This window comes from Globicephala melas, chromosome 1 (genome assembly GCF_963455315.2).
Source record: "Globicephala melas chromosome 1, mGloMel1.2, whole genome shotgun sequence".
Classification (NCBI taxonomy): domain Eukaryota; kingdom Metazoa; phylum Chordata; class Mammalia; order Artiodactyla; family Delphinidae; genus Globicephala; species Globicephala melas.
In genome coordinates, this window is record NC_083314.1 from 25933543 (window position 1) to 25949337 (window position 15795).

Here is a 15795-nt window from a genome sequence, read left to right on the forward strand (position 1 = left end):
TTTATTCCCTTCAGGCCTCTGCCTTGTTTTGTTTTTTTGTTTTTTTTGGCAGTACGCGGGCCTCTCACTGTTGTGGCCTCTCCTGTTGCAGAGCACAGGCTCCGGATGCGCAGGCTCAGCAGCCATGGCTCACGGGCCCAGCTGCTCCGCAGCATGTGGGATCTTCCCAGACCAGGGCTCAAACCCATGTCCTCTGCATTGGCAGGTGGATTCTTAACCACTGCGCCACCAGGGAAGCCCTGTTCTGTTTGTTTTGATGCTGAAATTATCACAGATTTAACTATGGAGCCCCTTCAAGCTGGCTCCTGTATTTTTTTTTTTTTGCCGTACACGGGCCTCTCACTGTTGTGGCCTCTCCTGTTGCGGAGCACAGGCTCCGGATGCACAGGCTCAGCGGCCATGGCTCACGGGCCCAGCCGCTCTGCGGCATGTGGGATCTTCCTGGACCGGGGCACGAACCCGTGTCCCCTGCATCGGCAGGCGGACTCTCAACCACTGAGCCACCAGGGAAGCCTGCCTCTGCCTTGTTGAACTGAAAGCTGTATTTGAAAACAGATTGGACACTTTTCTGGAAAACCAAACAGGGCATGAAGCTCTCTGGTCTTGGGCTGTTCATCACCTCTTTATGAGATAATTCCCTCCAGCAACTCATCTACACTATTACAAATAAGCATTTTCAAAATTCAGAGTCAAGGTAGTTATTATTTTATTTACTACTGCTTCTGAAGGTTAGTTATATTTCCCCAAATATATTCTGTAGTCTCTACTGCTTCTATCCCCTTTGAACTGACGTTATTTACTATATTCCTTCATCTGTCAATATTCCCTCTGCATACAGTCAGTCCCCTGTGTCTACTGGCCTTTCTTCAACTAATTATAAAGTGTGTGATATCTAAAGTGAGGTCCTTACTTGATCCATTGCATTACCTGGTCATAAACATTTCTTCAAGATCTGATATTAATTCTTGCAGATCCTGTTGATTTGCTAATTCATATAGCTGTCCTAATGTCTTCACTACGCACATTTGGTAGTTTAGGGCATTTTTCACTTCAGGTAAGGATTTTTTTTTTTTTTAATTACAAGAAGATGGAGTCCCGCAGAGAGTCTGCTGAATGGAACTTTCTTAGCCCTACTTACCTCTGCAATCAGATCATGTAGCTCTCCTTCACTAGGGCAGCATCCTAATGACCTGATAATTGTTCCGATCTCTCTGGGGAAAAAAGCAGTCAATTGCTTTAGAATATAAACTCTGAAAAGACAAGTGGTATATTTCTCTAAATTATTTCAGAGCGGATGTAGCATAGCAAACAAAGTCATACAATAAATATTGCCTCAAGAGGATGGAAGGTACTTTCTGAGGAAAGGAAAAGGCAGACAAGTGAACCCAAGAGAGAAGAAAGAAGGATCTGTGTTGACTGGCAAGTGCAAGCCCTGCCTGGGCCCAAATCAAAAAGTTCTCGAAAAGGAAAAGAAAGGAGGGAGAAATAAGAAAAAGAAAGGTCAGCCACTTACTGACTGGCTTTAAGTGTTAGTTAATTCTTTTGAGCCTCAGTTTCCACACCTGTAAAATGAGGATGATAATTTCTAATGTGGTGAAGTCTACATTAGTGGCAGAGAACCTAAAAGCATGAGCTCTAGTGGCAGACTGCTAGGGTTCAAACTCCAGCCCTGCAATTTGCTAGACTGGGCAGGTTAATCCCTGTGCACATAATCCTGCCTGGGAGGTAAAACCCAGTACCTTCCTTGAAATACTCAGAACTGGACTGGGAGGGGCTCAGGGCAAAGAGCCATCGTAACATAAGCACAGCTTTCGGCAGAGCAGCCACCCAGTGAATATCAGCTACTCCCCACCCCGCCCCATGGTAATTTAATTCAATTCAACAAATAGCCTAAGGAAAGTAGAATTATATTCAGCACTCCCTGGGTGCTGAGACAGAGGATTTATAATAGATTGTTAAATATTTCCACTTAAAATGATTAAAAAGTTGTGACATTTTGAATGTTAATTTCACAAATATTCACTTAACTAGAATATTTAGCTTCTTTACCATTCTGGCTAATATTGGTGGTGTTATATTTGCTGACTATTTTACTGAGAAAATATTTTAAATAAGAATTTTTAAGTTCTTCACTTAAGGAAGCTGCAGGATGAGTATCAACTTAAGAGAAAAACCTAATGTCAGTAACTGTGGAAGACAGGATTCTCGACGTTCACTGATTGATCTGAAGGCCAGCTAAACATGTAAGGTCTTCACGCCAACTCTATTTCACATCTCCCTGAGCCCCTTAGGCTCAACACCTCTGCACTGCTCTTCCTGCCCACAGCCCTCACTGAGGCAGGATCTGAACATGATGCTACTACTACACACCAAAAATATTTTATGAGATTACACTTTCTCTCTAGAAGCCCCTAAAGATGACCCATGAAACTGGCCAACACCAATGTAGTAATGTTCTTGTAACATCAGACGGGGCTATTGCATATATTAGAACAAATAGTTAATGAGGCAGGGACAAAAAATATAATTTGAGAAGTATTCACAGATTTATCCCCTCCATAACCTCCTAGGCCTTCTGTTCTTCGAATCAGAGAACTGCTTCAACTCCAGACGCAGAAGGACAAGAATAAAGGCTTCCTTAACTCACAGAAACAAAGGGAGGGTAAGGAAGGGAGATGGGAAAGGCCTGAATGCCCTTGCAGGTTAGAAATCTCAGGGACGTGGGATGGGGAAAAAGAGAAATTTCAGGCCTGAGTCGTGCAGTACCGTAGCTACTACCTCCATCTGGCTATGGGGCACTAGCAATGTGACTAATCCTGACTGAAATGGGCTCTAAGTAAAAAATATACATGGACTTCAAACACTTAGTGTGAAAAAAATGTAAAATATCTCATTAAAAATTTTTTATTGATTACATGTGGAAATCAGTTAAATAAAACATATTGTTAAAATGCCCTTTACTTCTTTAAAATATGGTTACTAGAAAATTTTAAATTATATGTGTAATACTCTTTTGATGGTACTTTTCTAGGCAATAGCGGCCATCATGTTCACACTTTGCAAAGACAAGTACAGCACATAAAGAGAACATTAGAATTACAGTGTGCTGTGTCAGCAATATAATCAATCCCCTCCTTGTGCTGCTCTGAGAAACTTTCAACCTTATTTCTTTATTTATTGGCTGCACCTCGCAGCATGTGGGATTTTAGTTCCCCGACCAGGGGTTGAACCCGTGCCCCCTGCAGTGGAAGCGTGGAGTCTTAAACCACAGGACCACCAGGGAAGTCTCTCAACCATACTTAAATGAAGTCCTTTGTCGCTGACCCAGGTCTCATATCTTCTGCCAATATCTATGAAACAGTAACAGACTAACTTACTAGCTTTCAAGGGGGATAAAAGCAAACCATAGACTTGACATGTATAAGGATGCACAGGAGAAAATCTGGGCTGGAAGCACAGATCTGGTAACAAAGCCACAGGAGTAGAAGAGCTCCTCTAGGAAGAGTATCCCGGCTGGAAGAGATGACGAGCCAGGAAGAGCTCAGAGGAGTACTTACACTGACACAATGGTCTAGTCCCCACACTAGACACAGGGAAGAGGAGCCAGGGGGTAAAAGCAGAAATTCAGGACAGGGTGGTGTCATGGAAGCTAAGGAGAGAGATGGACAAATTGAGTCATCTTTGGCATCAAATGCTGCTGGGAGGTCGAGTAAGACAAGTTCTGAGAAATGTCCACTGGATTTAGTGAAGAAGGAAATCAGTTCTGATTTTTTTGTTTTTGTTTGTTTTGTTTTTGATTTTTTTTTTTTTTTTTTTTTTTTGCGGTACGCGGGCCTCTCACTGTTGTGGCCTCTCCCGTTGCGGAGCACAGGCTCTGGACGCGCAGGCTCAGCGGCCATGGCTCACGGGCGCAGCCGCTCCGCGGCATGTGGGATCTTCCCAGACCAGGGCACGAACCTGTGTCCCCTGCATTGGCAGGCGGACTCTCAACCACTGCACCACCACGGAAGCCCAGTTCTGATTTTTGATCAAGGATGTTTCACTTGAAAGTGGGGGAGAAATCAGATTGCACTGGGTTGAGGTAGATGGATCTATAAAGTGAAGGGGAAGAAGAGATGTCTGGAGGGGGACATGGTGTCAAGGAAGATTTTTTTTTTAAATTTAAGACCAGAAAAAGGTGAGCATGTTTTAATACCAATGGGAATGAGCCAGTGCAAAGTAGAAGGCTGATGAGGGCACCGTCGACTGAGCAGGTGGGCTTCCAGAGGAGGTGGGAAGGGCTGGGCCAGGTGCTTAGTGCTGTGTCCACACAGCCATCCGATCTGAGGTCCTGCCACCAGCAAGTTGCTACCTGTGAGAGGGTGGCAGGATCCTCCTTGCAGCCTTAGAAAAGTTTACTCTACCCCTCTTTCTACTTCCCTTTGAAGAACCTATCACCATCTTCTGTTCTTCTGAGTGCATCTAGCTGGATTGTCACACTCTGCCTAAGTAGACCACAGAAAACAAAGCCTAATGATGTCCTCTAAGCATCAAGAAACTTCCTTCTCTCTAGTCCTGAGACACAAAGCCCTGATGATATAAGAGAAAAGGTCAAAGACCCTTCGGCTGATGAGTCCACAGTGGCCTAAAGAACAATACAAAACTCAAGAGCTCACCTGCACACAACCAACAGGTCTGCTAGCTCACCCACCCTGCCTCCTGTGGAAAGCTAACCTCTTCCTCTGTGCTCCGGGGCTCTGGAAGCTGCGGTCAGGATCCCTTCGGCTGAACCTGGCACAGAGGAAGGCGATGCTACCCCCGCCTTCAGGCCTCGACATCTCAGCAGTACAGTGATCTTCCTTCTCCTTGTTTTCCCTAAAGACTGCATCAGCCTTGGGATCCCAGTGCAACATGAGCGAGGAGAAGGAGAAGCCAACGAACGGCTAATGTTGACCTCTTCCTGGTCTTGGCACACGGGAAAATGGAATTTGATTAGATTTAGAAAAATACAGAAATGTGACACATCTTTGTCCTCTATTTCATGTCTGTAAGCCTAGTTTGTGGCTGGGAGTGGGATATGAAGGCCTGCCTCGCCTCTGTGTGGAAAGGCAAGGTCCTCTGCCAAGAGTGAACGGGGAGGCACGGGCTCTTACCTGCCACTCACCACCACGACCTGCCTCTCTAGGCACCCGTTTTCCAGATGGCAAGCCCGGCCCTCGCTCTCACACTCTAAAGCCTGTGCTTCACTGGCTCTGCTGCATATTCTCTGTGTGCCCCTCCAGAACCCCTCTCCATTCTTCCCCTGCTCCACTCCCTGAGGGCCTAACCTCCTACTGCACTGGCTCCCTTGGCCCCAGGCTTCCGGTTGCAGCTGTCCAACTCAAGGCAGAGCATTGCAGGTTTCCGTGGCTGGGTCACATGCTGCCCAAAACGTAGGGGCTTAAACAACAATGAGTTCTTATTTTTCATAATTCTGTGGGTTGGCTGGACGGTTCCTCCACTGGTTTCCCCTGGGCTCACTCATGCAGCTGTGTTTAGCAATTAATTAACCTACACATATGGTTGTTCAATATTCTATAGTCAACCATTCAAAATTGCCATTACCACCATCCTGGATTCTGGGCCCCTTAACTTCCATCCTGCCTGTTCTAATGATCCATAACCCTGAGCACCTCTAACTTTTACTTTCCTGTTCCTGCAAAGCACTGCTGGAAGAAAATAATTAACAAAAAACAAAACAACCATAGCCCACTACAAATTCATGCCGTCCAGCATCGAGTGTCCTGGATGTCGCCTGACAATCCTTTCTTTCATCTCCTTTTGATTCCCTAGAAAACGCCTCCCCAAACAGCTCTTCTGAAGCCTCTCTTGCCTCAAGCTCCAAAGCACTGACTCCCTTAATCTCAGTAGAAAACCTGTCACCTCCTTCACTGAACAGATGAAAACTGCTAAGGCTGGCACCATCACCAGCCCTCCGACCGCCTGCTCAGTCAGCTCAGGCTGCTCTAACAACACACCACAGACAAGGTGGCTTAAACCACAAACATTTATTTCTCATAGTTCTGGAGGCTTCAAGTCTGAGATTGAGGCACCAGCGGATTCGGGGTCTGGTGACCGCCCTCTTCCAGGCTTGCAGACAGCCACCTTCTTGCTGTGTCCTCACAGGCTGGGAGGAGAGGAGAGCAGGCTCTGGTCTCCCTCTTCTTCTGGGGGCCCTGATTCCATCATGGGGGCTCCACTCTCATGACCTCACCTAAACCTAATCACCTCCCAAAGGCCCCACCTCCAAATGCCATCACATTGGGGGTTAGGGCCTCGACATATGAATATGAATTTGAGAAGGACTCAAACATCCAGTTCATACCACCACCTTCCCAGGCACTTCCCTCACACCACTTCAGAATTATGTACATACCCCCTTCCTTACGCTCTCAGCCTTGAAGGAATACAAAGTGCTCTTCCTAACAAAGCTAACCCTTCCCAGTTTTTCTTAGTTCCAGTCTTGACTCTTATTCTTGACACACCTGCCTCTCTCACCATCTTCACTCTTTTCCTTTATTAGATGCTTCCTCTTTTGCTGTAAAATGTTCACATATCTTCCTTATCCTGAAAAAATTTCTGATAGGTGCCCTACCACCTCCAACCATTCTATTTCTCAGCTTCCTTTTGCTATCACAATACTTCTTGTAAATTACTTACCTTGCAACTGTCGATTCCATTTCCCACTCATCCACTGCACACCTAACCCCTCTGCAAAATCCTGCCATCACTGGGTCTCAACCCATCAATCAGTCCATGTCTCTCTCTCGCCCCCATGTTCCCTTCCTTATCTTCATCTGACCCTCTCTTCTTCCTATAGCCCCCTTAAGTGCCCCCTGCCCAGTACCCTTATTTGCAAGATGATGTCTACTGTTAAAAACATTACAGAAGGCTAAGAGAATAAGAAGTATCTTAGATTTGGACAAAAAGAAGACCACTGGTATCTTAATAACAGCACTTCCAGAGGAGAGAGGAAGAGAACTGCTCCCCCCGCCGCCCCCAAGAGTGCTAGTGGTAAGAAAATCTAGACCACAAGTACAGAATACACAGTTGAGGAGGATGCCTACTGAAGAGAATGCATGTCATACCTAACAGCACAGCTCCACAACACTTACTCTGTGCCAGGCACATTCTAGCACAGTGCATATATCAACTCATTTAATCCTCATCTCACTATGAGGTAGGTACTACTATTATCTCCATTTTACAGATGAAGAAATTAAATCCCAAAGGCGTTAAACAACTTGCCTGAGGTCACATATAGCCAATATGTTCAAGCAACGACCTCCTCAGGACTAGGGAAATCTCGGCAGCTGTGGAGAAGTCTGACAAGAGGGCTAAGTAGAGAATGGGGATGAGAACAGAAACACAATCTCTCATGATGTGAGAAAACTAGATTAATTAGCTTTCTGGCTTAGGAATGGACATCTCCTCTAAGACTCCTAGAAAGAACAGACTTCACATCTCACTCACCTCCCTTATACCACGATCATGATTCGTACGGATGTGAGAAAAAATACCTCCTCACAACAGCTCTGTGTGGTAGGTACTGCAGTTTTACAAATGAGGAAAACTGAACCACAGAAACATCAGGTACATTTCCCAAGATCCTAGTAAATAGTGGAAATGGGATTCAGACACACACAAGTTAGAATCTATACTCTTAACCCCTGCACACTGCTGTCTCTCATAAATCTCAACTGAGCATTTAGTTAGGCTTAAAGGAGAACTTCTTGACTATAACAAGGTGCTTCTAAAGAAAGCTGTGGATATGCCACCCTATGAGAGCCTTGAAGATAGATCCAGGGATCACAAACTGATGACACAAAGAACAAATGTGGCCCTCAGATAAGGCTTTGTTTAGCATAGCATTGGTTTGCTTCTTTGTTTAGAGGGGACATACATAAATATCATGAGAACTGTCCTACACTTCTGATTCACACACTTATATTACAGGCCCGCTCTACTCCTGGAAAATATCAACTTTGTACTGTTTAGGAATTTACCTGCAAGAAGCAGGGGAAGGAGTCAAATGGCTTCTTAAAGTTCTCCCCATGTGGTCTGACTCTAAGATTATTTTTAAAAACACAGACACACAAAACCTGTGGCTTATAAAAGAGAATGCTTTTGTTCTCAGAGGATACACACCGGAGTATTTAAGGGAAAAGGTCCCTGTGCCTACAACTTACTCTCAAAGAGTCCAGCAAAAGGAAAATAATAATAAAATGCATAAATATATACATGTACATACATATTAATATATATGTACATATATATGGAGAAAGTGCACACAATCAAAAGCAAGTGTGGCAAAATGTTAAAAACTGGTGAATCTAAGTGAAAGTACACAAGGGTTCAGCGTACCATTTACTATTCGTCCATAAGCCTGAAGTTTTTTAAACTTCATTTCATTCTCATAATCAAAACCAAAGTAGTAAGAAATTCTGCCTTGTATAAACTATTCATAAAACAATTTGTTCTTTCATGTTATACTATTTTTACCATTTTGGCTTGAAAAGCTGATTATTAAGGATGTCTTCGCCCTCAGTTTCACAATAAAATATATTAGTTACAACATTTTTCCTCAGTATTTTAGAATTTAATATTGAAAACTTAGCAAGATGATAGATCTAAAATATTCTGTTTCATGAAGTACAAGTAGAGGTGAAGCTGGATACCAGTCTACCATTCTTTCAGGTAAAAGAAAAGCGTATGAGAAGGATGGAGCCCTTTTCATCCCTCGACCAAACAATGAGAAGGCAGCACGGGGAACTGTTCCTGCTGCTGCAGGAAAAGGGCTGGGGTTTTTTTTTGTTTTTTTTCTTAACATCTTTATTGGAGTATAACTGATTTACAACTGTGTGTTAGTTTCTGCTGTACCACGAATAGTTTCTGCTGTACCACAAAGTGAATCAGCTATACGTATACATATATCCCCATATCCCCTCCCTCTTGTGTCTCCCTCCCACCCTCCCTATCCCACCCCTCTAGGTGGACACAAAGCACCGAGCTGATCTCCCTGTGCTATGCGGCTGCTTCCCACTAGCTATCTGTTTTATGTTTGGTAGTGTATATATGTCCATGCCACACTCTCACTTCCCCCTCCCCGTGTCCTCAAGTCCATTCTCTACATCTGTGTCTTTACTCCTGTCCTGCCCCTTGTGAGTGACCCTAACAAGCAGTGGGCTCAAGCTCTCTAAAGATGAGTAGCACGTCCCAGCGGAACAGTCAGATCAGCCTCTGACCCATAAGGCAGCTCAACGGGAGGTGGCTTTCTGTGGCCATTGGTTGACTGCCCCGCCCTGTAAAGGCCACAGAGAGGGTGACGGAGAAGAAAATAATGCAAAGGCAAGTGAGATGGAGAAGGGAGGTGATGTTTAAACACTCATAGCCCCTTCCTCTCTTGTGTGCTCTTTCTTCAAATGATACCGGATGAGGTATCATATTTCAAGAGGCCTCCAGGGTTCCTAAATAGAGTCCTCGAGAGGACTGTAAAGGGAAATGACAGCAGAAGCAAAGGTAACTCGGAGCTGCTCTTTTTCTCGCAGGTCCTGAGGCACCAAAGACCAAATGATCCCCTGGGCTCCTCTCACATTATAATCCTAGTGCCAAGAACATGGGACGCAGCGGAGGGGTCAGGTGGGCTCTGAAGAACTCAAGATGGATCTGGGTGGGGCTGAGACCCTGGCCATTCTGAAGAAAACCATATTGTGAACATTCAGCCCCATGTGTTGTAAGGCTCCTAAAGGTGAGCTAAGAAAAAAAGAGAAATGCAAGAAAGAACAGAGGCCAGAAAAAGACCAGACCATTAATTTTTTAGGAAGAGAGAGGTCTGAAAAGGAAGAGATCTAAAAAGGAAAACGTAAGAAAACACTGAAAGAGGTGAAAATATAGTTTTAGGAGGCAAGAAATAGAAATGTCAACGCTTAATGAAAATAAAAGAAAGAAGTTCAGAAATAAGAGGAAATAAGATAGTTGACAGGAACTAGAAAATGAAATAAAAATATGAAAGAAAGTAATTGATAGAATTATATATAATATTAAGGCTGATTAACCTATTTAACTTCTACTGAATAAGATTTTGAATCAAGTGAATTGATTGAAATTTTTTTTTTTCTTTTTTGCGGTATGCGGGCCTCTCACTGTTGTGGCCTCTCCCGCTGCGGAGCACAGGCTCTGGACGTGCAGGCTCAGCGGCCATGGCTCACGGGCCCAGCCGCTCCGTGGCATGTGGGATCTTCCCGGACCGGGACACGAACCCGTGTCCCCTGCATCGGTAGGCGGACTCGCAACCACTGCGCCACCAGGGAAGCCCAAAAATTATTTTAAACTAACCTTTTAAAATAATTTTAATATTATTAAAATTATTAAAGTACTTGAAATTATTAAAGTCACCTTTAAAAAAAACTATTTAAAAAACATATTGACGTCAAAGTAGTAAAATAAAATTAAAAGTTTTTAAATTTTAATAATTTCTTCTAAAGTCTTTCTGTTAGGCTTTTGGAAGAGTAGAGAGAGAGAGAAGGCATAAACAAACTCATTTGTGTACAGGAGTGTGCTTGTGGTCAACTGGTTCCTCAGGAGGAAAAGCCCTGATCAGGAGCATTTGCATCTCTATCGGTCAGTTTAAAGATGCCAATCTGACGTCACTCAAGGTGGAGCTGGGAAGAGATGCACAATAGCACACCATCACATGGTACCCTCACCATACAGGAGACATAAGTCATCTCCAGAGCATAAATAAGACAAAAACGTAGTAGAGTAATTAGGAAGTGGTAAGTTTTGAGTATTTGTTACTTTTGTTATTTTTCACTGGTAATAAAAATATTTATTTTACATTTTACATAGAACAACTTGGAAAAATATAGAATGCTTTATAAGTCTGTGTGTCACCCTCATGCAGGAGCCACACTAATTTCTCCATACCATTCCAATTTTAGCCTCAGTGCTGCCCACGCGAGCACATTTGCTTTTAGTGTCGTTTACTTGTAAGTTTATATAACTTATTTTTTATGAGTTACGTTTTGACAGTGGCTTGCAGGATTCCTGAAAACTTACTCATCAGTTCTTGTGAGCTGGTACAAGTCAACATGATTTCACTCCAGCACACCACTGATCCTGTGAGTCCCAACCACGTCATTCAACAGGTCAAGTGACTTCTGCCCTGCCATTTCTAGACAGATGCATCTCCTGAACAACCAGTGCGGTTAGGACCAACTCACTTGTGTTCTACCATATACACAAACCAGAAACGAATACAACCTATGTAAAAAAAAAACAAAAAACTTTTTCTTTTGGAAAAAAAATTTTCTTCCTTTTAAATCAATTTCATGGACTTTTTTCAGTGAAGTCCGATTTTAAGGACTTCAAGTGAAACAACTGATTTTCATTTTCTCTGAAAGCCCTACCAAAATTGAGGTGTTGGTAATTTTTTTTTAATTCCATGAGGGACTTCCCTGGTGGCGCAGAGGTTAAGAATCCGCCTGCCAAGGCAGGGGACACGGGTCCGAGCCCTGGTCCAGGAAGATCCCACATGCCGTGGAGCAATTAAGCCCGTGCGCCACAACTACTGAGCCTGGACTCTAGATCCTGTGAGCCGCAACTACTGAATCCCCCGCCTAGAGCCCGTGCTCCGCAACAAGAGAAGCCACTGCAATGAGAAGCCCGCCCACACAACGAAGAGTAGCCCCCTCTCGCCACAACTAGAGAAAGCCCGTGCACAGCAACGAAGACCCAACGCAGCTGAAAAAATAAATAAATACATTTAGAAAAAATAAAGTCCTTATAATCTGCAGAGACATTTCTTTTATCAGAGTAGATTTCTCTTACATTGATAAGAACTGCAAACTAACTCCAAAAGCCTTTTTGGTTAAATACTGGTTTAACTTTGGTTAAGAATTTGTTTCCACAGCTGCACTATATACAGAGTAGTAGATATGGAGGTGAAATCATTTCACAACAAATGAGTCACAATAAGGTTGTCCAATAGTGGCATCATCATTTAATTTACATACGGCAATTGGACCACTTAAAATGTTTGGCCAGGGGCAGGCTGGCTCTTGGTAGGCTGCGTTTTGGTGAGTGCAGTATCATGTTCCTGACACAAGGTGGAGCCAGTGGCATTGAGCTAGGTTGTGAGTCTTCAGCTTAAGGGCAGTCTAAGGTCAAAAAGACCACAAAGTGAAAACCTGATTCAGGATAACTGCAATTCTAAGGGAGAAAAGAATAGGCAAAATATTGTACCTCCTCTATGAAATAGCTGACACTAGGCTAAGTATGAGAAAATGTTTAAAGCAATTCAAAAATGTATAAGAAGGAACAAAGAAGGATTTGAAAATGATTTTTATTTATTCAATAAATATTTTTGAACACTACTATGTGTCAGGTAGAATAGAAAACAAAACAAAGACCTTGGCCTCGTGGAAGGCATTTTTTCACAGACTAAGCTTATTCTGGCAAAGCCATGACATGAAGCTGAAATAATGCCTCATCTCCTTATTTAACAGAACTACTCTGTTCAAAGAAAGGCCTCGGGACTTCCCTGGCAGTCCAGTGGTTAAGACTTCGCGCAGCACTGTTCGCAATAGCCAAGACATGGAAACAACCTAAACGTCCAACGACAGATGAATGGATAAAGAAGATGTGATACATTTATACAACAGAATACTACTCAGTCATAAAAAGAATGAAATAATGCCATTTGCAGCAACACGGATGGACTTAGAGATTATCATAGTAAGCAAAGTAAGTCAGAAAGACAAATACCATGATATCACTTATATGTGGAATCTAAAATATGACACAAATGAACTTATCTATGAAACAGACTCACAGACATAGAGAACAGACTTGTGGTTGCCAAGGCGGAGGGGGGTGGAGGAGGAATGGATGGGAGTTTGGGATTAGCGGATGCAAATTATTATATATAGAATGGATAAACGACAAGGTCCTACTACATAGCACAGGGAACTATATTCAATATCCTATGATAAACCATAATAGAAAAGAATACGAAAAAGAATGTATATATGTATAACTGAATCACTTTACTGTGAATAAAATACTTGAATTAAAAAAAAAAAAAAAAAAGACTCTGTGCTTCCACTGCAGGGGGCGCAGGCTCGATCCCTGGTCGGGAACTAAGATCAGGCATGCCGCACAGCACAGCCAAAAAAAAGAGAAAAAAGAAAAGGTCTCTTTCTTCAAAGTTCCCTATAAGTGAGGATCATTCTTCCACTGCTAAAATATGCTTTCTGAAAACCTTCTGTTATTTCTTATAGTTTCATATGAGCTACAGTTCACAGCCTCCAAATGAGGAACTCTGGGTCTACTGTGTATTCATAAGAAAAAAGGCTCTATAAAATATTGGACATTATAGAGAGAGAAACAATAAATAAATAAGTTAATGACATCTTTACTTTTACATCTGCTATGGCTCAGACACTGCCCTAAGCACTGTGGTTACTGTCATGAATTAAATAGACTAGGTCCCTGCTCTAACCATGGAACTCACAATCTGGTAGGAGAAAGCACACACACACACACACACACACACACACACACACACACACACACACACACACACACACACACACACACACACACACAAATAAGTATGAGATAATTTTAGGCAGTGATAAATACTGTCAAGAAATCACAGACTTCCCTGGTGGTGCAGTGGTGAAGAATCCACCTGCCAATGCAGGGGACACAGGTTCGAGCCCTGGTCCGGAAAATTCCCACATGCCATGGAGCAACTAAACCCTTGCGCCACAACTACTGAGCCTGCGCTCTAGAGCCCACGAGCCATGACTACTGAGCCCATGTGCCACAACTACTGAAGCCTGCACACCCAGAGCCCATGCTCTGCAACAAGAGAAGCCACCACAATGAGAAGCCCGCGCGCCACAACGAAGACTAGCCCCCGCTCGCCACAACTAGAGAAAGCCCGCGTGTGGCAGCGAAGACCCAATGCAGCCATAAATAAATAAATAAATAAATTTATTAAAAGAAAAAAATCACCACCACCATCATCATCATCACCACCATCATCATTATCATAACTGTATTAGTTTACTAGGGCTGCCATAACACAATACCATGACTGGGTGGCTTAAAGAACAGAAATTTATTTTCTCATAGTTCTGGAGGTTAGAAGTCCAAGATCAAGGTGCTGGCCAGTTTAGTTTCCTCTGAAGCCTCTCTCCTTGCCTCGCATATACCTGTCCTCTTGCTGTGTCCTCACATGGTCTTTCCTCTGTGTGCCTGCATCCCTGGTATCTCTCTGTGTGTTCAAATTTCTTCTTGTAAGGCCACAAATCAGATTAGATTAGGGCCTGCCCTAATGCACCCATTTCAACTTAATCACTTCTTTAAAGACCTTATCTCCAAATAAGATTATATCCTGAGGTGCTGGGCCCTGGAGACATAACTTGTGGGGGAACACAATTCAGCCCATAACAAGAATAATAATTATTACTATACTCCTACTCTCACCATCATTCTCTGACCACCATTCTTGCCTGGACTGCTGCCATAGGCCTCAGGTAGTCATTCAGCTTCCGCTGTTACCAATCACCTCAACGCGTTCTCCTCACAGCAGCCAGAACAACCTTCTAAAAGTGAAAACCACGGCACGCATCTCCTCTGCTTAAGGCCCTCCAGTGGCTCTCCAATGCACTGATAATCTAAACTCACTTTCATGACCTACAAGGCTCCACTTAATTTGGCCCCTGCTGACCTTTCTGACTTGATCTTATACCACTCTCCTCACAGCTACACTGTTTTTTTTTTCGGTTTTCTCCAACACACAAACCCCTTCTCTTCATAGGGCCTTCATATTTGCTCTCCCCCAGTTCATCACATGGCTGTCTCCTAATCTTAAAGATCTTAACTCAAAAATTACCTCCAGAGAAACTCTCCCTGACCAGAATGTTTAAACTGTTCCATCCCACCTAATCACCCCTCCTTCTCTAATACATCATCCTATTTTTAATTTATAGCACATTTTATTACCTCATCCTGTTACAGCACTTATTACTATGTGAAATTATATCTATTTAACTGTTTGCTTGTATACTGTCTGTCTCTTCTTTCTAAAATACAAGTTCCATAAGGACAGAAGCCTTTCACTGCTGTATTTCAACACTCAGAAGGAGCTCACACCTAATAGGGACTCAGTAAATATATGCTGAATAATAAATGAATACTTTTCTATACATTCACTCATTTAATTCTCACATCAATCCATATTATGATACCCACTTTAAAAATAAGGAAACTGGAACTCAGAGAAGTCACTTGACCCACCCTATAGGAACATGACTAGTATGGAGCAGAACTGGAAGCTGGTCCCCAACCTCTGACTCCTGAGATTCTGTCTCTCAGCATTCTTTGCAATAACACCTTCTTAGAACAAATCATGGTGGTTAGTGTAATTTGGGATGAAAAGTAGTGACAGAGAAAAAGACTCAGATGCAGATCTGAATCATTATGCCTTCTGCATTTTTCTCATGGATGTTTTGGTTATAACAAGGGTTTAATAAATGTTTACTAAATTAATTGACTAAAACATTTTTCATTGTTGTAAAAGGGCTAAATAATTCCAAATTCAACATGGCCAAATGGCTGCTCACTGCCCAAACAAAGCAAACAAATAAAAAGCTTAAGAGATAACACTGAAACACCATTGGGCAAACACTACAGTAATCATTGTTATGGATAAGATCAACCAATGGATGCTAAAATTAGTGGGCAAATATTGAGGAGAAATAGGAT

At 42.9% G+C, this 15795-nt stretch overlaps 1 protein-coding gene and 1 non-coding gene across 4 annotated transcripts in view; both read right to left on the reverse strand.

The window, feature by feature from the left end:
* EFCAB2 (EF-hand calcium binding domain 2) overlaps nt 1–15795 on the reverse strand; it is a 126910-nt gene that overhangs the window by 21250 nt on the left and 89865 nt on the right. For 2 of the 3 annotated variants that reach the window (XM_030868520.3, XM_030868519.3), the window contains exon 3: nt 1139–1211. The exons of the other annotated variant lie outside the window; for it this stretch is intronic. In XM_030868520.3, the coding sequence (XP_030724380.1) occupies nt 1139–1211 (73 nt within the window). The remainder of the gene's footprint in view (nt 1–1138; nt 1212–15795) is intronic. 3 annotated transcript variants of the gene reach the window in all.
* Nucleotides 10877–10982, reverse strand: LOC115859562 (U6 spliceosomal RNA). The gene has a single exon (XR_004042103.1). It is a non-coding gene; the product is annotated as a U6 spliceosomal RNA (small nuclear RNA).